This window comes from Chrysemys picta, chromosome 15, assembly GCF_011386835.1.
Source record: "Chrysemys picta bellii isolate R12L10 chromosome 15, ASM1138683v2, whole genome shotgun sequence".
Lineage (NCBI taxonomy): Eukaryota > Metazoa > Chordata > Testudines > Emydidae > Chrysemys > Chrysemys picta.
In genome coordinates, this window is record NC_088805.1 from 8,849,506 (window position 1) to 8,876,736 (window position 27,231).

The following is a 27,231-nucleotide window of genomic DNA, read 5'->3' on the forward strand; positions in this document are numbered from 1 at the left end:
TAGCTCCTAGGTTTATAGTGTGAGGAATATGGCTGTAGCAGCACTTAGTCAAGTGTTTTCCAGTTGCAAAAGAACAGAGAAAGTGCCTGAGTCTAAGGCCCACTCTACACAATGAAAGTGCACCCACTTAACTACATCTGTTTCTAATCAATTTAGTTAAATAGCTGCTGCCCTCTTTCTGGAAACTCTAAGACTTGAGGGTCTTCTCTCTATTTAGTTTAAGTTGGTAACAAACCAAGTTACGTTTTTTTAATCTGTTCGAAGTGTCCGCACAAGGGAGCTGCACTGATTTAACTACATTGATTTAGGGAAAGATATGCATCCGAAGAAGTGGGCTGTAGTCCACGAAAGCTTATGCTCTAATAAATTTGTTAGTCTCTAAGGTGCCACAAGTACTCCTGTTCTTTTTAGTTAAATTGGTGTAATTTCAATGTGTACACAAGCAGTCAGTGGATCAGTTAAGCCTCATCGGCAGAAAACCATGTATTTGGATGACTTGCTCTGCTTCCAAATGGTAACACTTGTTCTAGGATACACAAATGTTGGCGGCGCGTATATTCTGTAATATAGAAGGGGTAGAATGGCTTCCACATTTCCCTTTTAGCTGGTGAAAATCATTCCAAGAAAGAGAGTAGAAATCTGGAAACACTAGATCAGATTCAACCCTGGGTATGACCCCATTGACTCCAAGTCAATGGACTTACACCAGGAATAAATTTGGCCTAGTGATGGGGGGGATGAGGGGACAGTATTTATCCTATTCTTAGCTGCTTTTCTAACTTGAAACGTGAAGTTCCAATATGCGATGGGATCTAGCTCATGCGAGTGCGGCTTTAAAAATTAATAAAGACTTTCTTCACAGTCACATTATGCAGCATTCCATACAGACTATGATCTCATAACCTCCTTCCCTGGCTTGCGCACACACTGTCTGCTGAAACCTAAGATGAGGTCTTTTTTTCATTTAGAGAGCACTCCCGCTCTTCACAGAGGCTCTGCTGCAGAGCTAATCAAAATCAATGGCTTCTTGGCTGCTGCAAAAAGGAGAGAAGAGGGAGGGACCATGCAGGCTTCCTTCACATTAGGAAAGTACAAACCCCCCACCACCATCTTGCGCAGTCCTTGTAATGAACAAGAATAATGGTGGGGAGTACACAACATATATTAGTTTCCAAATACAAATATCAACTGGAGTTGAATCTGTTGTTGTTGCTGTTGTTGTTTTTTAAAAAAAGCATAAAAACACTCCTTGTCAAAAGATGGAGGCATTCAAGTATAGTCATTTATACCAGAAAATGTAAGGCTTAGACAAATACATACCCTCTAGTAAATCACTGGATTTATATACAGAGAATGTTGGCTGTAAAGCTTCTGCCAAGAGACTTCTCTAGCAAAGTTTCCTTGACTCAGCTGTTAGATTAAGTCTCTGTAAACCTAATATTCCATTCACACAAAACATCTGATTTTAAGCCTACAAAAGCCAGGCAAGTCAGAGTTAAAGTGGAATTCCTGTGCCAAATTCTGTTCTTATGTAAACCTGTGAAATGCTGTTGATATGGTTGTAGCTTTCCTGGGCATAACGTGTCCTGTTGTATTCTTGACTGAGTTCTTGGGAACAGCTGAAGAGATCTCTGTCCTTCTTCTCCCCACCCCCCCTATCCCCATCCTTGGCCCGGTCCTCTTTCAAAGAATCCTTCCTGGATTTTACATTGAGCCCTGTCTGTACTAAGGGACTTTGCCGTGTGCCTCATTGTTGAGTCTCGGCACCTTGATTGAAGTAACTCCCACTGACCAGGGACACAACACTGAGAGCAGAATCTGTCCCTCATGCCCTTAAACTGTCTCACAGGATTGTGGCTTATCTGTGACTGATTTATGAAAACCCTAGATGGGGCAAAAGCCACATAAGGTCTTGGAGCTGCAGACCGAGGTAGCCCATGGGTCATAATATAGTTAGCAAATGATAATGCAAACTACACATGCTTAAAGGGAAGGGGACCAATACCTCCCTCAGCTGGGAAGTCAGGGACTGTTTAGAGGCAGAAAGCTGATAATTTAGAAATTCCATGGGAGGGGAGGTCCCCGCCTGTCCTGTACAAATAAACATAAACTGGATCATTTGCCACATGAGGTGGCCATGTCTCCTAGCCATCTCCGTACGGGATTCCTGTCTGTATAGGATATCCTGCTCAAATAGACAGAGGTACAATGTAGTTTCCTTTGTGATTTATTTTCATAAATGTATATGGTTTTCTTAAAGCATCAGCCTGATCCAGAGGAGTGCTGAACACTCACAACTCTTGCTGAAAGCAGCAGGCCGAAGGCTGCGCCCATTGAAGACAACAGCAAAACTCCCATTACTTCAGTAGGTGTGAGATAGGGCCCACGGGGAGCTAACGGTGTTCAGCACCTCTCAGCATCAGGCCCCAAACGTGGTAGGGAAGAGCCTGAGGTCCATTCGTAGCCATGTCCCGTCCAAATCTCCTCCGCAGAGGAGCTGTGTCATTCTTCACTCACTAAAAAAAGAACAGGAGTCCTTGTGGCACCGTAGAGACTAGCACATTTATTTGAGCATAAGCTTTCGTGGGCTACAGCCCACTTCATCAGATGCATGGGCTGTCGCCCACGAAAGCTTATGCTCAAATAAATGTGTTAGTCTCTAAGGTGCCACAAGGACTCCTGTTCTTTTTGTGGCTACTGACTAAGACGGCTGGTACTTTGAAACTCTTCACTCACTGTATGTCATAATTTGAGCTGGGAAAAAAATATTTTTTACACCCTTTTCCCTGTTCATCAACTGTTCAAGAACCAGTAATTCCCACAAACGTGCCTGAAAATTGATGAAGGTTTGATGCATAGATTTCAGCCTAGAGACTGCATCGAAACTCTTCTCTGCAAGTATCCAAAATTCAAGCAGTTCTGATTGGATGTAAAGCTCACATGGTACATTTCTGTTCTATGGTGGGATGAAAGTACAGGAAGATTTTCAAAGCCTCTAAGAGCAGGTATGTGCCCAATTCCCATTGGAAGTCAATGGATGTTGGGCATTTGACATCCCTTTGTGCCATTTGAAAATCTCCCCCATAACTAGTAAAAATCAATCTTTGGGTGCAAATACCCCAGTGACTTTCTGTGAGCATTCTGCAATATTTGTTTAATGTCCTGTTCTGGTGAGCATTTATTTGTTTGTAAATTTGAATACATTTCCATGCAAATATTTTTGCCAGATCTAGTCTTGTTCCTGGTGCCATGTGTCCCTATTCACAACAGTAATACACAATGTTATCTCACATGAGTTTACATTCAGTGATGTTTTGTGTGTTTGATTCTTCTTTGTGCAGCTCATCCAGCATAACATCTCTGAAATAACAGAATGCACTTGTTTAATATGGATGTATCGGACCCAGTCTTTTAAAAGTATTTAGTGAGAACAATGACCAATCGGATCAGACTTCGTTGCTAAACTTCCAGCCCAGAGCCATTTTTATCACTGTTTTTATGAGACTTCTGAAAGTAATGGTTTACAAAGGAACATCAGCTAACGCAGTACTAGTAGGAATGCCTGTTATTGCCCCCTGGCCTTAGAAACTGCTCTGAGCATTTTGTAGCTCTTTAAACCCCTACGGTTTCAGAGAGTAGCAAGGACTTAGGCATGCAACCCTACCAGCTCCCCACCACAAAGCTCTAACATAGCTGATTATTGGGCCAAATCCTTCCACCTTTTTTGAATATCTAGGGGTGAAAAGAATCTCCTGTTCTGCATGACTGCTGTCATATCACATGGTACATTCCAGCAAAGCAAGAGATGAGCTGCCCCAAAGTGAGTTGTTTTATAAAGTTCAGGATTAGATTAGCTGGTGTTTTTTGTTTACTTGCTTGCTAATTTATTTACAGGTAGAAAGAAAGGAAAATAGCACCTTCTCAACCTATTTTTTGTGTATAAATATTAATAGCCAAAATATATTTCTCCCAGGCTCATGTTTCAGAACATCATCCTGGTAAAACTGTAGCACCACAAAGAGACAGTTTAGCCCTAGACAAACATGAAATGTAGCACCAGAGAAAGTACAGTCGTAAGAAAAGCATATCTCGCCTGGTGTCATAGAGCTTAATATATACACACACAAACTGTCTCTTGTCAAAACTGCTAAACACCCCTTTCCCACACCTCCCAAGACAAGCCGATGCCTATTTGCAGCAAATGCACTATCCGCAGGTATTATTTAGCCCTGGGTTTGCCGGTGATTGTTCACACTTCTACATTTAAAGGGGCAGATGCGTGCCGTGCCATACCATAGACAGTGCCTGGTGAGGAAAGTGTTAGCACTACAGCAAGGACATCACTAATCTTTTGACTCAAACTGCAGGAGCACAAGCGCTCAGACCACAGTTATCTACAAGGAATGTTGCTTACGTTCTCAACAAGGCATGCAGGTATTAACGTATGCTCTCTATATAAGCATGTATGTGTCTCTGTTTTGCTGCTGGGCACTTGAACAGCTCCTTCAGTACAAATCTTCTTTCACGTTGCTCCAGCCTCTTTCACCCTCCTCCTCTTCTTTCTCCATTCGTCACAGCTGCTGCTCAGACTCTGTACTCCCTGCAGGAAAAGGGGAAATGATTTTCTCCAAGGGTGCAGGGTTTTCTCCAGCCTGAGAAAGCAAAATAATTTGTTTTTAATGATATTGATGCAATGGTTACAATAAAAGTATCTTCTAAATGTATGCATAAACCTTCCTGTTGATGCAAGAATTTACTAACTAAGAGGTGTATGTAATTTATGGGGAAGACAGGCTTTGTTGTTAAATCACAGGAGAACAAGAGATCTGGCTTTTATTCACAGTGCTACCACAAATCCTGTGTGGCTTTAATTTTGGGTGTCCCAGTCTTCTTGGGTGTCCAGCTTCAGATGAGTTAAATGTTAACTTTTAGAGAAACAACTAACTGTTACAGGAAGGCACTGTGGTCTATTGATAATTGCAGGGAACTGGAAGCACTCCTGGGTTATAGTCCTGTTCTGCCACTGATTTGACATGCAACCTTGGGCAAATCACTTAATGCCTCCGTGTTTCATGTTCATCTGTAACATCAGGGCAGTAATAACTTACCTGCCTCAAAGATATCTTAATATTTGTAAAGTGCTTAGGGTTAGGGTTTCATCCTCAGATGAAAGGTGCCGTATCAGTGCAAATGAGTGGTAGTGTTGTCCCAGGGCACATGTGTTCATTGATACAGGCATTTGCAGGTGTAAAGCCCAGTTCTCAAGAGCAGATTGTGGGAAAACTCTTAAAATAAAGAGTTTCTATGTCATATTTGCATCTCCAGTCTTTCAGTTGGCCACTGAGAGGGAGTGAAATTCACCCCTGAGCAGAGAGCCAGAACAAGGTCTACACACTTTTTAAGTCTCATTAATACCCATTATGGGGCCTTTTAAGGGACTTCAGAGGTTCACAGCTCTCAGATCCCAGAGTGATGGGTGACCTCATAAAAACCTCAATAGAGAAATCTGTGCTGGCCCTCTGTATCGGATGAATTTCACACAGAGTGAGCAGTAAAATATCCAACTGTGTCAACTATGAGAGAGTAATTAGGGTTGACAGCTGGGTATGGGGCAGATTCTGGTCTAAGTTACACTAATGTAAGTCTAGAGTAACTCCATTGGCTTCAGTACCATTACTTTGTATTTACGTGTGTGTGTGTTTGTATGTATATATATATATATATATATATATATATATATATATATGTATATATATATATGATCTGGTCAAATTCTCATTCTGCAAATGACTGCTGAGTAACTCCTGAAGCATGCTCTGTTTCAGCTACAAGAGATTGTTCTGTTTCTGTGTAAACACACCAATTTCCACAAAGTCTCAGAGGTCCCAGTCTACATGGAACTTCAGCAATGACTCCCCTCTCTACCCAGGGCTGGCTCCAGCATTTCTGGAGCAAAAAAAAAAAAAAGCCTCGATCGGTGGCGGCAGTTGAGCGGCAGGTCCTTCGCTCCTAGAGGGAGTGAGTGACCTGCCGCCCCCGAATTGCCGCAGGTGCCACCCCTCTCCCTTGGCCGCCCCAAGCACCTGCTTGTTAAGCTGGTGCCTGGAGTCGGCCCTGTCTCTACCCCTCCCCATCCATAGCTCCCGCTGTCAGACTGAAGTATCTAAAGCAACTGTGAACAAAGCTAGAAGGACTAAGTCCAAATTGAATCAACCAGGACTGAAACACCTGTCAAATGGTTAGGCCACCCACAGGAAGCAATGCAAGTTGCCTGACCTATGATACCTGCATGGGTGCGCGCGCGCACACACACACACACACGTCTGAACCTTCACTTTTTTTGCAGATCTGCTTATGCTGTAGCAACTTTTTCCTGGTGGGGAAAAGGGGGAAAGGTGTTTAGTGCTCAAGAGAATGGGAGTATGAAAATACTGGCTTAGGGTATGTCTACACTGCAGTTACACACCCATGGCTGGCCCAGGCCAGCTGATTCAGGCTAAAGGGCTCTTGCTAAGGGGCTGTTTAATTGCAGTGTAGACTTTGGGCTCAGACTCAGCCCAAACTCTGGGCCCCTCCCACCTCACTGGGTCCTAGAGCCTGGCCTCCAGCCTGAGCCTGCACATCTACTCCACAATTAAACAGCTCCTGAACCCCACGAGTCCGAGTCAGCTAGCATGGCTTTTAATTGCAATGTCGACATACCATCAGAGTCGAAACATGCCAGAGGACAGATGTGAACACACAGTTCACTTCAGTGCTTCTGACCTTGTCAGTGGCACAACTGTTAGAACATAAGAATGGCCGTACTGGGTCAGACCAAAGGTCCATCTAGCCCAGTATCCTGTCCTCTGACAATGGCCAATGCCAGGTGCCCCGGAGGGAGTGAAGCTAACAGGCAATGATCAAGTGATCTCTCTCCTGCCATCCATCTCCACCGTCTGACAAACGGAGGCTAGGGACACCATTCCTTACCCATCCTGGCTAATAACCATTAATGGACTTAACCTCCATGAATTTATCCAGTTCTCTTTTAAACCCTGTTATAGTTCTAGCCTTCACCGTTACTCCAGCCTTGGGTTCCTACACATGCTGCCAACGCACCTCAGCCCTGGTTTGTAGAACTCCTGTAAATTTTATTTCTAGGCTTCTGCTGAGCAAAGCTTAGCCCCGGTGCAGTGGCTTTTTGTGTGTGTGCGAACAATCACCATGGATTAGCCTGAGACCACCTCGGCCACTTGCACTGTGATCTAAAACACATTCGAACCCAAGTCTTCAGAAGTCAAAGGGTGCACTTCATAGGGGTGAGGGAAAAAAATCAAGGAAAAATCTCAGAGGAGATGAGATTCAGAGAAAAGTCTATATGTGGAATTAAATAAACTGAAGTGGGATCTTTGCCTGAGTAAAATCCAAATAAGGGTGTTAGGATTTTACTGAAATTTTACAAAAGGACTTTACTTGTGCGACTGTAGCACCTAGAGACCGCAACCAAGGATCATGGCCCCACTAAGCTAGATGCTGTACAAACACATAGCATGAGACTGCCCATTTCCTGAAGATGTTATTAGGGTGGCCAGATGTCCCAATTTTATAGGGACAGTCCTGATTTTTGGGTCTTTTTCTTATATAGGCTCCTATTACCCCCTACTCCCTGTCCTGATTTTTCACATTTGCTCTCTGGTCATCCTATGTTACATTCTACGAACATTTTTTCTCTCTTTCCCCTAAACCAGCAGAAAACATTCACGAAGTTTTAAAAGTTTTTGAATTCAAAAACTTATTAAGAGCCAAGGGAGAAGTTTACCCCTGTGCAGACAAAGAACCAGCACAATGCTTGTTCACCATGTAAGCCCTGTTTTGAGGGCTTAAGTGCAACTTAATTTTTGCATAGGCTTCTTGCTGGCTCTCTGCATAGGGGTGAATTTCATCCAAAGAGTAAAGGAGAACCCCAGAATCCTGGCCTAAATCCCATCTCTCAATAAAACAACTTTGAATATCGAAGGCTGTGTTAAAGCCATTACTGGGTGCATATTGGCTGCATTGCCAATATCTGACTCATTAATGGAATACGCTTTGAGCCAAATTCTGATCTCATTTACAGCACTGTAAATACAAGGCAACTCAAATTGACTTCAGTTGAGTGACTCCAATTTTGCCACAATAGCACTTTAGCAGATTGGAATTTAGGCCTTTGAGTAGGAAAGGGGCTGTATAAAGCCAAACTCCACCCCATATGTAACATTGGGGTAGTTACCAGGAGGGAATGCCAGCATGTCCTCTCTGTAGAGCTGGTCAAAAAATGTTCATAGCAGTTTTTTTTAAATGGCTTTTTTTTTTTGTCAAAAATTGAAATTTTCCTGAGACAATTTCTATTTTTGTCAAATGTTTTCAGGTTTTTAATCGGAAAACCAAAATTTCCTTGGGTTTCCAAAAACTGAAATATCTTTGGTTTTCAACAAAACCCCCCAAAATTGTGTGAAAAAATTATGGAAATTAAAAATTGTCATTTCCTTTGATATTTTTCAGGGAAACTAAAATGCATTTTTGACTTGTACCTCCCTGTCTAGCCACTTATGTTCAGAACCTAGAATCATAGAAATGTAGGGATGGAAGTGACCTCAAGAAGACATCCAGTCCAGCCCCCTGCAGTGAGGCAGGACCAAGTAAACCTAGACCATCCCTGACAGGTGTTTGTCCAACCTATTCTTAAAAACCTCCAATGAGAGAGATTCCACAACCTCCCTTGGAAGCCAATTCCAGAGTTTAACTACCCTTCTAGTTAGAAAGTGTTTCCTAATGTCTAACTTAAATCTCCCTTGCTGCAGATTAAGCCCATTACTTCTTGTCCTATCTACAGCGGACATGGAGAACAATTGATTACTGTCCTCTTTATAACAGCCCTTAACTTAGTTGAAGACTGTTATCAGATCCCGCCTCGGCCTTCTTTTCTGCAGACTAAACATGCCCAGTTTTTTTAACCTTTCCTCAGGGGTCAGCTTTTCTAAACCTTTTCTCATTTTTGTTGCTCTCCTCTGGACACTCTAGTGTGTCCAACCTTTTCTAAAGTGTAGTGCCCAGAACTGGACACAATACTCCAGCTGAGGCCACACCAGGGCTAAGTGGAGTGGAACAATTTGCAGTTTACCTTCCATGTCTTACATACAATGGTCCTATTAATACACCCCAGAATATTAGCCTTTTCCCCTAGCTGCATCACATTGTTGACATTCAATTTGTGAGCCATTCTAACCCCCAAAGGCTTTTCGGTAGTAGTACCAGCCAATTATTCCCCATTTTGTAGTTGTGCATTTGATTTTTCTTTCCTAAGTGAAGTACTTTGCACTTGTCTTTATTGAATTTTATCTTGTTGAGTTCAGAGCAATTCTCCAATTTGTCAGGGTCCTTTGGAATTATAATCCTGTGCTCCAAAGTGCTTGCAACGCCTCCCAGCTTGATGTTATCCTTTAACTTTATAAGTATACTCTCCACTCCATTATCCAAGTCATTAATGAAAATATTAAATTGTACTGGACCAGGACTGACCCCTTCAGGATCCCACTAGATACACCCTCCCAGTTTGACAATGAATCATTGATAACTACTCTTTCAGCCAGCTGTGCACCAACCTTATAGTAATTTCATCTAGACTGCATTTCCTTAGTTTGCTTATGAGAATGTCGTGTGGGACTGTGTCAAAAGCCTTACTAAAATCAAGATATATCGCATCTACCACTTTCCCCATATACGCTAGGCCAGTAACCCCATCAAAGAAGGAAATTAGGTTGGTTTGGCATGATTTGTTCTTGACAAATCCATGCTGGATATTCCTTATAACCCTATTGTCCTCTAGATGCTTACAAACTGATTGTTTAATACGTTGTTCCAGTATCTTTCCAGGTATCAAGTAAAGCAGACTGGTTTAGAATTCCCTGGGTCCTCTTTGTTCCCCTTTTGAAAGATAGGTACTATGTTTGGCCTTTTCCAGTCCTCTGGGACCTCAGATGTCCTCCATGAGTTCTTGAAGATAATTGCTAACAGTTCTGAGATTGCCTCAGCTAGTTCCTAGGATGAATTTCATCAGGTCCTGCCAACTTGAATACATCTAATTTATCTAAATATTCTTTGACCTGTTCTTTCCCATTCTGGCTTATATTCCTTCCTCCTTGTTGTTAATATTGTGTTGAGTATTTGGAAACCATTAACCTTTTTAATGAGGGCTGAAACAAAATAGACATTAAACACCTCAGCCTTCTTGCTATCATCAGTTATTAGCTCTCCTTCCCCACTCAGTAGACGACCTTTACTTTCCTTCATCTTTCTCTTGCTCCTAATGTATTTGACGAACCTCTTCTCATTGCCTTTTATGTCCCTTGGTAGGTTTAACTCATTTTGTGCCTCAGCCTTTCTGATTGTGTCCCTGCTTGTGCTATTCTTTTGTACTCCTTAGCAGTTCATCCATGGTTCCACTTTTTGTAGGATTCCTTTTTGATTTTCAGATCATTGAATTGGCCCCCTTTAATTTCATATGATAAACAAGAGAGCCAAAGACACAATGAAAGCATTTAAAGATTTTAAATCAAAGCCAGTGAGATTTTCAAAGATAGTGAACTGGACAGTTAATTCCTATTGATTTTAATAGGATTTGGGCATCCAAACCCCTAGCCGGCTTTGAAAATCTCACTCATAAATCCTTCAGTCTTATCCACAGCATCACTCTACTCTGGGCATTGCTTGGCTAGATGGCGTTTCTACCAGATAGGAAAATTGCTCTGCTGAAGAAGCTAACCTCACAGTAAAGGGATTTAATCGCTCAGGGAGGACGTCACTCACCCTTATTCAGCGCTTCTTTGGCTTGTCTTTATTCAGAGACACAGAATCAAGCCAGAGCTGGGTACTCAGTTCTAGTACTGATGAAGTCACGGAAGAAGCTGACTTTTTACTTATCTTGTGAAGCACTGCGTAAATGGAGCCCAATTCACTGCTAACATGGAATTATACCTGCTTATACCAATAATTAATTTTGCATATAGTCAGTGCTTAATACATAAAATAATAATTATAAATAATTCATGTCAAGGGAAAATATTGGGGCAGTTGGATTGTCTGGGGAAAGGACATTGACGGGCAGAATGACGCAGAATACCTGGGATTCCAGCCTGATGCACAGGGATGGTGCAACCCATTAGGCAACCTAGGCAGTCGCCTAGGGCGCTACAATTTGGGGGGCGGCGACTGCGGCGGTATTTCAGCGGTGTGACCTTCCGCTGCCTCTGTGGGGGGTGGCATTTCGGGGCGGGACTTCCGCCGCCTAGAGCGGCAGAAAAGCTGGCGGCGCTCCTGATGATGTAGCAGTGAGCTAGTGCGAAACCAAAGGCCTTGCTGAGCCCTGGCATAAGTGAGTGAGACTTCCATTGAGTTCCAGGGGAGATGCATCCACTTGCATCAGGGCTTTTTGAATTTGCTTGTGCTGGAGGTGGAAGGGATAGTTGGGAAAGGAAGATCAAGGAGTAGGTTTGAGGGTGGTGGCAACAGGAAAGAAGCGTCGATCCATTGGAGAGAGGCTCAGAAGAACAGCCAATTTGGGAGGTTTGGAGATGGCAAGATCAAGGAGGCCAGAGGCCAAAGAGGAAAGTTGTTGGGGTGACTCTGAAGTTCCAGAGGATATGGGTCCTGTTTAGCCTTAATCCACTCCTAGAAAGAGGTATTTTGTGGCTGCTGTTTCTCTTATCAATAATATGCTTCTTTGCTACTGGCTTATTAGGGGTTTAACGATGAGGATTTTCTCTTGTGCAGGTTTAGCAGCGAGGGGCTTTGGGGTTTATGAATGGGGAGCATAAGATGGAGGATTTCTCCATCCTTAGTTTTTCCGGGAAATAGGCGGCAAAGCTTTTTTCCTAGTGTCAGACTCAGGAAGGCACACAGAATACACAGGATGTAACAGATTGAATATTCGGTTTGTTGTTCATGATACAAAACTGTGGCCTACTGCTGCGTCAGCCAGCCTCACCCCATAACTGCAGTTCCGCCTCTGGTCCTTACTCTTTTTTGGACTTCTGCACAGCTCAGTGTGAGATCTCCAAAAATCCTATCAACTCCATTTTAATACAGCTAATTAACTACACTGAGACGTTTGACAGAGCAGCTCTGCGTGAACCTAGCAGCAGACAGTGGGGGAAATTATTGGCAACACAATGAGCATAGAACCAGGCTGGTGTTGCTGGCAGGAAGAGAGAGGGTTTAATTTAATACACTGCCACTTCTAGACTAATAGAGCAAAATACAAATGACACTGCATGCCAAATTGGCACATGCTAACTACACTTCATGCACTGGCTGGGTGTTGAAAGGTGATGTCAGATTATATATTACAAAGCTGCCACTTTCCGAGCACTTTTCATCCAAAGATCCAAAGTGTCCAACAGACATTACAAACTGGTTCCAGCCCTTGGGCCCAGCCCTGCTTCCATTGAGGATACATGGGGTGAAAGTTTTAGAAGTATTTAGGTATTGCTCTGCTCAGTGCTGCAAGGCCTAAGCAATTTAGATGGCTAAGTGCCATTTTCAAAAGTGCCTTAGGCCTGGTCTACACTGGGGGGTGAGGAGGGGATGTTGATCTAAGTTTCGCAACTTCAGTTATGTGAATAACGTAGTTGAAGTCAACGTACTTAGACTTACTCACCGTGGTGTCTTCGCTGCGGTGAGTCAACTGCTGCCGCTCCCCCGTCGACTCTGCTTGCACCTCTCGCGGCGCTGGAGTACAGGAGTCGACGGGAAAGCGCTCGGGGATCGATTTATCGCGTCTAGACTAGACGTGATAAATTGAACCCTGCTGGATCGATCGCTGCCCAACGATCCGGCAGGTAGTGTAGACATACATAGGCACTTAGCATCCCAAGTCCCATTGAGACTTAGGGCCCTAAATGCCTATGCCATTTTTGAACATGGGACATAGACACCTAAATCACGTAAGCCTTGCAATGCTGAGTGAGCCAATGCCCAAATACCCTTTAAAACCTGATTCCTGGGAGAAGTGGGAGCAAGCCCCCAATACAGAGAGATCATTTCCTAGTCTAAACTGCTGTATAACATTACTATGCATTATTAAACAGCTACCTTGTTCCACTAGAGGGATAGCTGCGCATCATAGGATATAGATAGATACATGCACATATACTTACTAGGTGTAGAGAGAGAGATGGTGATGAATTCCATGCCCATTTGACACTCCAGGGGGAATTTAGAGAGGCAGTAAACAATTAGCCAAGCTGGAATTTGCCCTTGTTCTGACTACTGTTCCACTTCTCTAACCACTAGACCATAAGACCAATACTGACTCAGCCAGGGATTGGGCCGAGCAGTATTAAGTGGTACAAGCTAACTCCCCTATTCTTATTAACTGTACCATGAAATCCCTAGTGAACATGAGTGGTCAGGACCTGGGGTTTACATCTTACTGTATAAGGAGTTTATCACTGAAGAGTTTCTCTGTAGATGTACGGGGGGGAGGCCGATACATATTTTGTTCAAAAACAAACATCCTACAGAGCTTGCAGAGTACTGCTCATCACATATCTCTTCTATTCTAAGTTCTAGACCCATGCTCATCACTGCAACATCATAGAAATATAGGACTGGAAGGGACTTTGATAGGTCATTTAGGCCAGTCCCCTGCACTAAAGCAGGACTAAGTATTATCTAGGCTGTCCCAGACAGGTGTTTGTCTAACCTGTTCTTATAAACCTCCAATAACAGAGATTCCACAACATTCCTAGGTAATTTGTTTCAGTGCTTAAATACCCTTATAGTTAGGGCATTTTCCCTAATGTCTAACCTAAATCTCCATTGCTGCAATTTAAGCCCACTACTTTTTGTCCTGTCCTGAGTGGTTAAAGAGAACCCCCCCCCTTTATAACAACGTTTTACATACTTGAAGACTGTTATCATGTCCCCCCAAGTCTTCTCTTCTCCAGATTAAACAAACCCATTTTTTTCAATCTTTCCTCATAGGTCATGTTTTCTAGACTTTTAATCATTTTTGTTACTCTCTTCTGGACTTTCTCCTGTTTGTCCACATCTTTCCCGAAGTGTGGTGCCCAGAACTGGACATAATACTCCAGTTGAGGCCTTATCAGTGCTGAGTAGAGTGGAAGATTTACTTCTCGTATCTTGCTTACAACATTCCTGCTAATATGTCGAAGAATTATGTTCGGGTTTTTTGCAACAATATTACATTGTTTACTCATATTTAGTTTGTGATATGCTATAACCCCCAGATTCATTTCTGCAGTACCCTTCCTAGGCATTCGTTTCCCATTTTGTATTTGTGTAATTGATTATTCCTTCCTACATGGAATACTTTGCATTTGTCCTTATTGAATTTCATCCTGTTTATTTCAAACCATTTCTCCAGTTTGTCAACCTCATTTTGAATTCTAATCCTGTCCTCCAAAGCCCTTGCAACCTCTCCCAGCTTGGTGTTCTCCGCAAACTTTATAAGTGTACTCTCTATGCCATTATCCAAACCATTTATGAATATATTGAATAGAATCGGACCCAGGACAGATCTCTGCAAGACCCCACTCGATATGCCCTTCTATGTTGACTGTGAAACACTGATAACTATCTCTGAGTACACTTTTCCAACCAGTTGTGCACCCACCTTGTAGCAGGTTTGTCTCCAGTCTATATTTCCCTAGTTTGTTAATGAGCAGGGTCATGTGAGGCAGTATCCATGTGGCTTTGAGATACATTTTTTCATTTATTGCATACAGCATAAATTAGTGTGAGCAAAATCCTTTTCAACCAAAACTGAGAGAGAGAGAGAGAGAGAGAGAGAGAGAGGAAATAAAGACATGGAAGGTATGACAATAAAAGATGGTATACCAAAAAAAAAGGTATAAATTAAACCCTGAAAGTGAGCTGCTGGTGGTATATTTAATTATCCCTGTGTGTGGATGTATTTGTGTCCACCGCTCATCACGTGACTTGGAAGCTTACCAGGGGAGTTGGATGGCTCCCCTGTACATGTGGCAGCCAGGAGACTGTGTTATTAGCCAGGATGGCCCCCCACATCTGGACTCTCAACATCATCCCTGTTGTTATTTCAAAGCACAAAGAAAAGTCTTTTTTCTAAGACCAGCATTTGTATTTTTGTCCTTGAAGCCAGGGGAGTCATGGATTCAACTGCACCCACTGAAACCATGAAACCAAGGGTGGAAAAATACCCCATTGGGGGAGGGAGGGAACCCTGTTCACTCCTTTGCATGAGAACCTCATGCGGCTCCATAGCCCAGGCTCTGTGTCATGGTGACGCTGCTCCCGGCCATATCGCTGTGCAATGAGGTCAGACTTGTGTGCTGCTATGGAGGTCCAAAGGGCAAAATCTGCCAGAAGGTTCACTGGGGGGCGGGAAGTAGGAGGGGCAATATCCCTGCGTGTCCCAGTCTCCAGGCAGCAGGGATGCAGGGGCAGTATAGTTATAAACTGAGGTTACCCACTTTTCATTTGGGCAATATGAAGTTTAGGTTCGGTTACTTTACCCACCTCTTTTTTTAACACTACACCACTGTCAGGTCACTGGGCTCATGGCCGGGCCTCTCTTCACTATGAGTAGCTGGGCCCAGATGTTGAGTGGAACAGTCTCCCGCCACTGCATCCCGGCTGGGGTCTGTCTCGCCACGGGACTCTCAGGACCGGCCCCAGAGCAGCTGCGCAGAGTGGACTGGGCCCTCACTGGAACACACATTCCCTCCCCTGGGTGCTCCCACTGTGTCATGCTTTCTTTGTATTTATTGTTCTGTTTTGTGTCGTGCTGCGATTACTAGAGTTTAGTATGGTGCACTATGGTGCACCCATTGAAGCAGGAGGCTATATCTGCCACTGCTTGCCGCATACGAGCACTTCGAGTGAGCACAGAACCCCTGTCCTTGTAAGCCTTAAGGACGTGGAGAGTATAGAGAGGGAATGTGCACAATGAAGATGGAGCTTGCATCCGCTCGACTGAAAATAATACTTTGCATTTCTATAGCATGTTACCTCAGAGAATCTCAAAGCACTTTACAAACAGTTAAGCTTCACAGCACCCCATGCGGTAGGTAAGTATCATTAGACCTATTTTATAGATGGGGAAATTGAGGCCAGGGTCACACAGTAAATCAGTGGCAGAGCCGAGTGGGAACAGAACTCAGGTTGCCCAACTAAGCTATGCAAATATTTACAATTAACTTTAAACTCGGTTGAACTGAACCTTGGATCTGAGGTTTGGTGGGATTTCTGCACCTCAGCCTGGTGAGCTTGGACTGAGTTTTGTTCAGACAGCTAAGAGGCTGGTAAATATTCCCTATGTCCCAGCCAGCATCACCAGCTCCATCCCTTCCTATAGTTGCATGCTCTACACACTAGCAATTCCCAGCATTTCCACACCCTAAGACAAGAAGCGAGTTCCTATATCTTGTTGAAAATGAGGGGACAAATGAGCGGCTAACATAAAGGAGTCAGTTGCAATGTTCCCCTTGGAGGTTTGAATTTGTTGAGCTCAAACCTACAAGTGAATCTCGGGGAAATTAATTTCCAAAAACTGTGAACCAAACCACACCACTTGGTTCATGAACCTCTTCACAAATTGAACCCTGGAGGAGACGGTATCAGTAGTGGTTAGAGAAGGGGAATGGAAGTAAGGAGAGCTGACTACAATCTCATCCAGCAAGCTTAGCTGCATCCAGTCACACACCATTCCAGCACCTCTCTGAGGGACACTGCCATTGTGTAGAATTTAAAGTTTCAGTTAAAAAAACATTTTGTAGTCCTGTTTGCCAAGAAAACTTTCTGAATGTGGCCTGACTGAATCTGCAGACAGACAGAATAGCTGTATATCACTCACAGAATCAATAATAATATGACACAAACACACACACACAGTGTAAACACACATCTATCTATCTATCTAAAACCCTACTTTAAAACACTCTGATACAGAGGTCTCCCAAGTAATCACATTTTTATTTATTATTTTTCAGACACCTAAAAATGTGCCAGGCACCTTGCAAACAAGTAAGGATATGATTCCTGCCTCAAAAATCAGTCTTGATTTGACATGACACTGCAACTGAGGGTCACAAACAAACAAGGGGATTAGGAGAAAGGAGGGAAAGGACAATATTTTCTTCTTCTTTGGCCTTCCCTTCTGCTGTCCTCTGTGTTGTCATCTCATCCTGTTTTGTCACTAAGGCAAGGCATTGTTTACAAAATCACATGTGAGTAACTTGAGGTCAGTGGAACTTAAACACTTGCATTTAAGTGCTTTCCTGAATATGGATAGAGTTAAATATTTGCTTAACTGTTGTCCTGAGACAAGGCCTTAGGGTATGTCTACACAGCACTTTTGTCTTTCACGGGTACTTTAAAAAGCCCCCCGCCCCCCTCTCCCGTGAAAAACAAAAATGTTGCCAATGCAAGTGGCAGTGTGAACCCAGCTTTGTCGGCAGGAGAGCGAAGCTAACGCTGCTCCTGGAGCTGGAAGTATTTTGTCAGCAAAAGTGCCAAAAAAGTACAACTTTGTCGCTAAAAGCTGTGTGGTTTAGACAAGCCATTAGGTTTTAAACTCCGATGGGCAAGAAGTAAAATTTCCTTTATTGGAATTGTAAAATATCTATCCTATCTATGGTGCTATATAAATAACAATTCTAATACTATTATCTCTGAGTGAGAATAGCGCCAGTCATCTCAATAGGAAGTTAACTCTGAAGAATAATGATGAGGATTTAAATGGCAACGCTATTGATTGTTTCACTGCTGATAATTTTAGCAGAACCATCCAGAATTTAGGTAGTCACACAAAGCACAAACCAGTAGTTTAGCAGGGGGGCTGGGAGGAACAGAAACTGGCTTCTTTTATTTGATGGGGGAGAAAGATCACAACCAAAGAGCAATGTGGTATTAGTAATTTTTTAAAATAATTAGTTGTGGTTTATTTAATAGAAAAAAAACGTATACATCGATAAACATAGGAGTTACAAAAATCAAGACCAGCCTGATGAAATTGTAGGGTTAGATTCACACAGGGACTCAGGCATTGTGACACTGAGCATAGCAACACCTAACTTTTAGGTGCCTGGAAAATCCCAGGAACCAGGCTAGGATTCACAATGTCTGAATGAGGTGCCTTGGCTCCCTATGCAATGAATGGACTGCGATCTACGAAAGCTGGCCTACTAGGCGGGGAGCCACTTAAACTAGCCAGTGGGAGATGTCAACAGCCGGGGTATGTCCTAAGGCCTGCTCCTCTCAATGAGATAGGTGCCTAGGAACTGGGAACCCTCTCCTGGAGTCCCGTGGATTAGAAGCCTACAGTGTTTCTTGTGAGAATGTGCTAGGCAGGTGCCTAACTCCACACCCAATGAGCCAGCCAAAGGAGGAGGAAGCGGTGGTTGTGGTGGTGCTCACTTTATAGCTTTCAGCCCAGTGGTTAGAGCACTCACTTGGGATGTGGTTCAATTCCCCCCTCTGCCAGAGGGAGAAAGGATTTGAACGGGGGTCTTCCAACTCTCAGGAGAGAGCTCTAACCATGGGGCTAAAAGTTGTAAGGGGGTCACCACCACTCCAGCCTTCTCCTCCAGTCAGACCCAATCTGGTAGCCAGCCGCTAAGCATGCTTACCTCTGAGATAGGTATCTGAATGCCTGTCTTCCCCCAGTTGGTGAATCACCGTAGGGCTTAAGCAGGAGATAAGCATTCAGATGCCTATAGGGAGGCAGCAGGGTGCTTGCTCAGAGGCAGAAACTGAGGTGCCTAGGGAACTTTTTATGGCAAAAAAAATTAGGGGCTGAGTGAATTTAGGCCCCTACAGGGTGGGGCTGGAGCTTGTGAATCACAGTGGAGCCTAAAACTGGGACTTAGGCTCCTGAACCCCCATCTTAGGTGCCCAAATCTGGGGTTTAGATGCCTAAGTACCTTTGTGAATCCCACTGGCAGTCGTTCAAGAAATAGATAAAGTCAAGTGCTAGGACTGAGAGAGCTTTCTACACAGCTGGCTTAGTCTACAGGGACAATCCATATATTCTGGAGGGGGTGGGGAAGAGAATATGGTTATCACAGAACTCTTTAGTGTGACCAGCTGAGAAAGCAGCTTTCCACTGAATCAGTTTTAGGCGTTTTTCCCAGTGAACACCCCAAAAATATTTCTCCTAAGAAAGCATCAGCCTGCCTGGCACTGGGTGGGCATAGGAAGGAATGGAGAGAAGAAACCAGGCAGCAACTTCCAGGGATTGACAGCCCTGAAGCTAGTGGGGCTGGGATCTCTTGTGTACTCCGACTGGACAGGGCTCTGGAATCAGGAGACATCCTACACCCATAACCCCATCCCCAGATTCCCGGCGGGGGAGGGGTGGTGGTGAGAGAATAGAATCGTTCTAGAGACCACCCAGTCCCACTCCAGCCCTGCACGGCCCAAGGAAGCAGAGAACCAAAACTTGCACACGTGCCATTCAGTTAAATCAGAGGTTCTCAAACTGTGGTCCGCGGACCATCTCCATTCAGGTGTGCGCCTGGGCGGCTGCACATGAAAGAATGAAGGGCCACCCATCGTTAGTGTGGCTCCACTAATTAGGTGCCTGGACCCTGGAGAAGATGCACATGTAAGGTGAGTTGTTTCAGAGTAGCAGCCGTGTTAGTCTGTATCCGCAAAAAGAAGAACAGGAGTACTTGTGGCAAGGTGAGGTGGAGGCCTTGGGGGGATAGAGGGTAAGTGGGAGGGGGTAGTGGGGTGAGAAGAGGGGCTGGGGGAATTTGAGACATGCAGGGCTGCGGCGGCCAGAGAAAGAGGTGACTTTCCCAGCTCAGGGGCTGCTGCAGCAGGGGAGAGAGGGACAGACCCCCCTCCTTCCCAGCCCCAGCTTGGGGGCTGCCGTGGCGGGGGGGGGGAGAGAGGGAGAGATACCCCCCTCCTTCCCAGCCATCCATCGCACTAGAAAGGTAAGACTACTAATATTAAAATATGAGTTGTGTGCTTTTATTTGTAGAACAAAAAAACCTTCATTATTATGAAGGTTTTTTTATATAGCGCTTTTATCCAAAGCACTTTACAAGAGTTAGCTAAGGGTACAAACAACATTTGGAAAGATCATTAAGTGGTCCACCGAGACCTTCAGCAATGTTCAAGTGGTCCGTGGAAAAAAGGTTTGAGAACCACTGAGTTAAATCATTCATGAAAACAATCCACGTGGGCTACTGTGGTTTGGCAGGTAAAGTGATCCTGACGGTGGCCTGCTGGGACTAAACCTCTCTGCTAGGGCAGGCAGCAGCCCTGATCCCAGCCCGCTCCAGCTCTGAGCTTGGACAGCCTAGGAGGCGGGATGAAGCAGGTGAAGTTTCCTCCCCTTGCAGAAGGGACACAGACAGCGAGGTACTAACCTCCTGCAGTGCTCCCTTGCCGTTTCGTCGCTGTGACGAGACACCGTGAGCGGTGGGCGCAGGGGGCTGCCTCCAAGGAACCTGCTCATGGTCCCGTATCTTCAGGGGACTCAGAGGAGCCAGGGCCACCCGATAGCATGGTGCATGTGTGTTGTGTGGCGCGCTTGGCCACAACCCGGGAGCCCCCTCGGTCCCTGATTCTGTCGAATGGACTCTACACAGTCTCAGCTCTTGACAGCAGCTCACCCTCTTTTGGGGCTGTTGCAAAGACCGTGAAAACTGTGTGTCAAACACCTTCCGTTTGGCGGAGCAGCTTAAATGAGTGGCACTGTCCCGTCCCGTGAGCCCACACCCACTTCAGAGGGAGCTGCCCTTTGTGCCAAGCATCTGCACCGGCGTTTTAACCTGCCCTGGAGTGTACAGCGAACACACAGCAACTCACTCTGCATTGTATGGGGAGAGGGTGGGAGGTTTCAAGCCAAGGGGTCACCACCGGGTTTATAAAAGGGAAGAGAAACGTTCAGACGAATAACCCAAAACAGCAACAAACTGAAGCGCCAGGGCGGCTCTTAAAAACAGGGTCACCACAGCCAGTTGCTGGTGGGAAGCTGGACCCCTAAAGAGACCTCACCGAATCGCAGCTTGCCCCTCGGAACTTTCCAACAGGGCTGCCCAGAACGGGGGGGGCAAGTGGGGCAATTTGCCCCAGGCCCGCAGGGGCCCCCACGAGAATATAGTATTCTATAGTATTGCAACTTTTTTTTATGGCAGGGGCCCCCTGAAATTGCTTTGCCCCAGGCCCCTGAATCCTCTGGGCAGCCTGCTTTCCAAGGCAAGAGTGAAAGTGGGCTCATGTCTGTACAGGGGAGCTGGGGACCTGCCACCCGGATCGGCCGCGTTCCGGGGAGAGGAACAGACCGCTCTGGGGATTTGCTCAGTACAAGGTTTGCTACATTACAAGACAACCTCCCGCCCCCTCCACTATCCTACGAGGAGACTGAGCGATAACGGATGACACACCTGTGGGACAACACAGCCCATGCTGGTGTGTGGCCGCCCGTGGAGCAGCTGAGCCGTCCCCGCCTGCAGAGGCCTGGGTACCAACTCCATGCCCGCCCCCTTCCCGCTCCAGCGTCCACCAAACTGTAATTAACAGCGCGGAACGTGCTGCTGGAGCCCGTTGCTGGCTGCGGATCAGGCGGACGGTGAGTTTGCTGCCGTGCCAAGCGCTGACAGAGAGCCCCTTACATCAGCTTCATCAAACACTCCGCTCCGGATTGCAGCGTGCGCACCCGGCACTGGCTCCCAGCCCCCACCCCGCGCCCGGACTGATAGACGGTGTGTGTGTGTGGGGGGGAGAGGGGTAAAGTTTCAACCAGATTCTGCCCCGAGGCACGGTGTGGTTTGGGGCCGAGCCTCTCGCCCTATCTGTGCCTCAGTCTCCTCCGCTGTACAATGGGGATAAGGACCCTGCCCCTATGATCTCCTCGGCTAGTTACTCGCTGGGCTCCCCTGCGCTGTCAACCGCCCTGGCATCAGCCCCCGTTTTATAAGTGCCCCCCGGGCCAGCTGAAGGGCGCGGGTCTCTCCCGGACTAGCCTCCCCAGCCTGGGGCACCAGCCAGCCCTGCGCTGCGGGGCAGACGGGGACGGTGAAGGAGGAGAAGCGGACGGCAGCGGCTGCAGACTCCAGCCTTTGTCCCTGGACATCACCCCAAGGCTCCCTCCTCCCCCAAGAGCTGTTACCGGCCCCGGTTATTTTGCAAAGCGCCCCCGACACACCCCCGCCCGGTTGCTGATTTCGCGCGAGCTGGGTCCCTACCTGTTGCTCTTCCCGGTTGCTCTCAGCTCCTGCCCGAGCCCTTGTCCCTACCAGCTCCTCTTGCGGATCAGCCAGACCAGCGCGGCCACCTGCGTGGCGGCGCACAGCAGACACAGGTAGGTGGCCAGCTTCTCCCGGCCGCAGCCCGCCTGCTGCTCGCCCTCCGCCACGCGGTCCGCTCCTGCAACTCATCGCCGACCAGTTTCAGGCGGGCCGCCACCAGCTGCGCCCGGAGAAGCGCTCCCCGCGCCGGGGCCGAGCTGCAGAGGCAGGCGGCGGGGGCCCGCCGTGCAGCGCGCAGGGGCACATGGCTGCGCTGCGCCCGGCCTGTCCAGCCCAGACCCCGGGAGCGGCCGGCGTGGCGGGGAACGTGAGCTGTGCTGTTGTTGTGCCGAGCGCGATTATTAATTAAAGTGGTCACATGGTGAGGAGGGGGTTACATCATCCTTCCCCATCGGGGCTGCGGGCAGGAGACAGGAAAGGTAACTTTTAACTCTTGCCGCGCCGCGGAGCCGACACAAACCCGACTGTCCTGCCGCTGCCTCCAACTTCGGCAGGCGGGACAGCCCAGGCCATGAGGCGCGGGGATGTTTGATCTCCCCCCTTGGGGGTATTTTATACCCCCTGGCTTGGGGATGTTTTATACCCCCTGGCTTGGGATGTTTTATTACTCCACACACACCCCCTTCGGCTAGGGGATATTTTATAACCTCCCCCAGGATATTTTATACCGCCTGGATTGGGGATGTTTTATTACCCCACTCCCCTTCGGCTTGGGGATATTTTCTACCCATTTTCTGGAGGCTCGGGGATTTTAAAAGACCCTTCTGTGACCTGATCTTTATTTCAGATTTTGCACCATCTGATTTCCTCCAAGCTTTGACTTTGTGCTTAAATACTGGGTTCTCTCCCGCGGCTCCCCTAGAATGTCACGTTGGGCGGTATTGTTTAGTTCTGGGCTCACTCTTTCATCCTTGCTGGATGGGAAGGAGACGCACAAAGCCCAGTATTGTGCGGTGCGGATAAGGAGATGCGGAGGTCCTGGGTATGCCCGCGTGTGCCCCGGTTAGACTCCGAATCCACGATGGAAACCAAGACCCGGGTGGAATACTGTGAGCGGGATGAACTCCTGCTTTAAACAGCAAGCAGGTGAGTTTAAACGAAGGAGAAAACGAAGCGTTTCCTCTGTTCTGCTTCTCTTTGAGAATCAGCTAAAGCTAAAAGCAAAGAAACAAAACTCTAAATAGTTTCCCCAGAAATTACTGCTCGGGGCGAGAGGGGATCTTGAGGGCACCCGAGCTCTAGTTTAAAAAAGAAACATGATATGTGAAAATCAGCCACAAATGTTATTATCCTTGATTATGAAGCTTTACGGGGAGGGAGGGGGGTCTCTCGGGACAGAGCTGGGGATCCGGGAGATGTTTAAAGAAGAGAGAAACCCGACCCTGTAGCAGGCCAGGTAAACCCTCTCGCACCAATTCCCACTGGCTTGTGACACTGTGAACAAGTCACTTCTCTCAACACAGAGCGGTGAGCAAAGAGGCTGGTCTCGATCCATAGAGAGCCACGGGAAAACTTCCACTGACCTGGGAGCAGGATCGGGTCCATCCAGGGGGCCTAGAAACAGTTACTGGCACTGGGGTTTTGTTGTTCTCTTGGGGAGATCGGTGGCCTGCTCCTAACATAGTTCGCACTCTGGGTATTACCCAAACTCTCACCCACCCACCCACCCCGTTCCTGGGTTCAGCGTTATCCTAATCCGATTGGCCCCAGAAAAACAAGCTCTCACTGGATAGCCAGCTCCTTACAGGACCGAGGAAATCTCTGCTTATTCTTGGGCAACCTTAAAACCGGTGAGTAAGTAGGTTCTCTTTTCCCCCACTGGATACACTCGATTGGAAGATGTAACTTTTTTGTTGGTTTTGGTCCCGCTGCAAAATGCAACTCACGCCTCTTCAGAGACGTCTCCTCTCTTCCTGCATTGCGAGTAGGGTCCTATTCCCAGGAATAAAATACAAGGGGCTTTCCTTTACATTACCCAAAAGGGAACAATTTCCCCTTCACCTGCCAGTTTGCAATGGTTGTCTGAGTGGATACAACGGGGCTATCCTTGCCCTGTTTTGAAGAATGCCCCTTAATGTAGCTCCAGCTTTTCTCGGGGACTTTTGAAAGAACAAACTGCTCCATTTCCTGCAGCCTGAGGGCAGCTCCATCCCTGGTGTAAATCTATTGATTTCAGTGGGATTAGGCCAGGGGTGAATTGGTGATCTAGGCTCTGGGCTGTTTCAGATGCAGAAGAATAATTCAGGCTCATCCTTAAATAAATCTCCCTCTTCTGTTCTTTAGTAAGAGCATCCTTCTGTTACAGGGGCAGCTTTGTCATCTCAAAAAGACCAGGAGTACTTGTGGCACCTTAGAGACTAACAAATTTATTAGAGCATAAGCTTTTGTGAGAGCCACTCTATATGCATCCGAAGAAGTGGGCTGTAGCCCACGAAAGCTTATGCTCTAATAAATTTGTTAGTCTCTAAGGTGCCACAAGTACTCTGTTCTTTTTGCGGCTACAGACTAACACGGCTGCTACTCTGAAATTTGTCATCTCAGAGACTGTCCCTCTGCAAACCCTTCATTTGCATCGGTTTGTAACTACAAGACACATTTTCTGTAGGCTGTAACTTGCCCGAGTAGCTCTCAACCTGAACATGGGAGCCAGGGTAAATTCAATCGCTTGTGGGTTTCTGAGTCACAAGAGTCCCTCAAAATGGGGGCTTGGAATCCAAACAGCTTCTTTGAGGTTTGTTCATTATCTTTTAATTGGGTTTTGTAAAAAGCATAGAAAGCAGCGTGCTGCAAAGAGAAAAGCAGCGAGTAATTGCTTAAGCTGCCCACAGAGCAGAACTAAGCAGCAGCAACTGCGGCTGACCAGTGGCGACCAAATGAAGGAAATATTGGAGTATCCCACTCCATAGAGAGAGAATTGTTGGTACCACCCCATCTCTACACCCTTTTAACACACAACTTTGCCAACAATTAGTCCTTGGTGAAGATCCATTGTTTTACCAATTTCAACAAATGTTATAATTTTGCTAAATTAAAAAGATTATTTTGCCTTAAAAGTAAAAGGTTAATTTGAAATCGATTTACTGAGGATTTTTTGTTGTTTGATTTTATTTTCACCTGGTTTCAGAGGACATGTGCAATGGTCAGATTTACGCTAGTCCATACAGCTGCACGTCCTGAAGCAAATGGTAAGCTCCTGGGCCATATTTCAGTGCTAGTTTTCAGTCTGCAACTGAAGAATGTAATCTTTAAAAAGCAAATGAAGTATGGATTATTAATCACACACACAGCATTTTTTCCTGCGAAAAAACTCAATTAAAGATGTATTCAAATTGGAGCTGGGAAGTTCCCAGTGCAGAGTTTGGGCCCCGTGGGATTCTCTGATATTTCCACCCATTCTCAGTTGGGTGGTGTGGGAGACATTTCCTGATTCTAGGTCCATATAGTGGTTTGCAAAAGGAAAATATATTTTAGAGTCAGGAAACTCATTGATCACTCTGTGGCTTGTGTGGTATCTTTCTAACCAGCTGATGAGTTTAAAACTAAACCTTTTATTAAGTCTGGAAACTATGTACAGAAGTCAAGTAATTAAACTTCCTATTATTCTCTGGCTGCAGCCTAGGACTGCCCTTTCCTGGGCTTCTTTGTTTCTGCTCCCAGCAGAAAGTTTATCACAGGAAATCCCAAGACTGCATGAAGAGTATGCAAGGAATTGTGGCATCTCTACACTTCCTGGAGGACCCACTCTAAAGCACAGGGTGAAAGATTGTCTCCTCCAAAAACCTGCAGGTGATTTAGAATGCACAAGGAGATCTCAAGGATCTTGGTGAAGCTGTGCAAGGCGAGGGCCATTTGTGAAGAGTCACAGTGGCTCTGCACTGCTCCCCAGGCCACATCTTCCTTGGCTGAGGTGTAGTCAGGGGAGTCCTGGATGTACTGTTGAAGCATCTTCTTGCAAGCTGGAACCTCGCCCCTCATGGCTAGTAAAATGAATCAGGTACCCAATCTGATGCTGGCTGAGATAGTTAATGTCAGTTTCCTTCAAAAGAGAATTAATTAGGACCCTGCTCAAGAAAATGTTTCCTGGAGTACAAAATATACATGGCTGTGGTCCCATCAGTGTGCAGAGGACAGCAGCTCTATGTCTATTTTAATCAAACCCAGACGATGCAATGTCTTTCCCAGTTGCCTGGCCATGACAGGAAGTGGATGAGAGGAAACTAGCTGACACTTCCCCTAGGCAAGATAGAGGTGATTGGGAAAAGCATCTACAGCAGGGGTAGGCAACCTATGGTACGTGTGCCGAAGGCGGTATGCGAGCTGATTTTCAGTGGCACTGCCCGGGTCCTGGCCACCAGTCCGGGAGGCTCTGCATTTTAATTTAATTTAATTTTAAATGAAGCTTCATAAACACTTTAAAAACCTTATTTACTTTACATACAACAATAGTTTAGTTATATATTATAGACTTATAGTAAGAGACCTTCTAAAAACATTAAAATGTATTAGTGGCACGCGAAACCTTAAATGGGAGTGAATACATGAAGACTCGGCACACCACTTCTGAAAGGTTGCCGACCTCTGATCTACAGTGTATGACATGGTTGGTTTCTGCCCCTGTGACTGTACCTTTATGAACTCCTGATTAGATTATTAGATTGTACTCTATGCACTGAAGACCACTCCTCAAAATCTCTGCTGATGTAAATGGGGAAAAATTCCAATTAAGTCAATGCAGCTGCACCCATTTACACCAGCAGAGAATTTGTCCCCATTATGGCAATATGCAGGCTACCCTTGGAGATCATTTGGAAGAAATCTGAGGACCGCTGCTTAGCAGGAGTGGCCACCAGGAGCATATTACACCACTGTTTCAACTATTGCATGGGCTTCCAAATGCAATTCAGCACACTAATATTCTGACTATTTAGGTACTTAAATAGCCCCC

The 27,231-nt window shown here is 45.9% G+C and overlaps 1 protein-coding gene across 1 annotated transcript; it reads right to left on the reverse strand.

Moving 5' to 3' along the window:
* Positions 1-2,630: 2,630 nt before the first annotated feature.
* On the reverse strand, positions 2,631-22,647 carry HRK (harakiri, BCL2 interacting protein; the record flags this gene model as incomplete). The annotated part of the gene is given in 3 exon segments (XM_065568510.1): positions 2,631-4,652; positions 22,224-22,359; positions 22,362-22,647. Coding segments are annotated over 2 exon segments (375 nt in total), but the record flags the coding sequence as incomplete, so codon positions are not given.
* Positions 22,648-27,231: the final 4,584 nt, after the last annotated feature.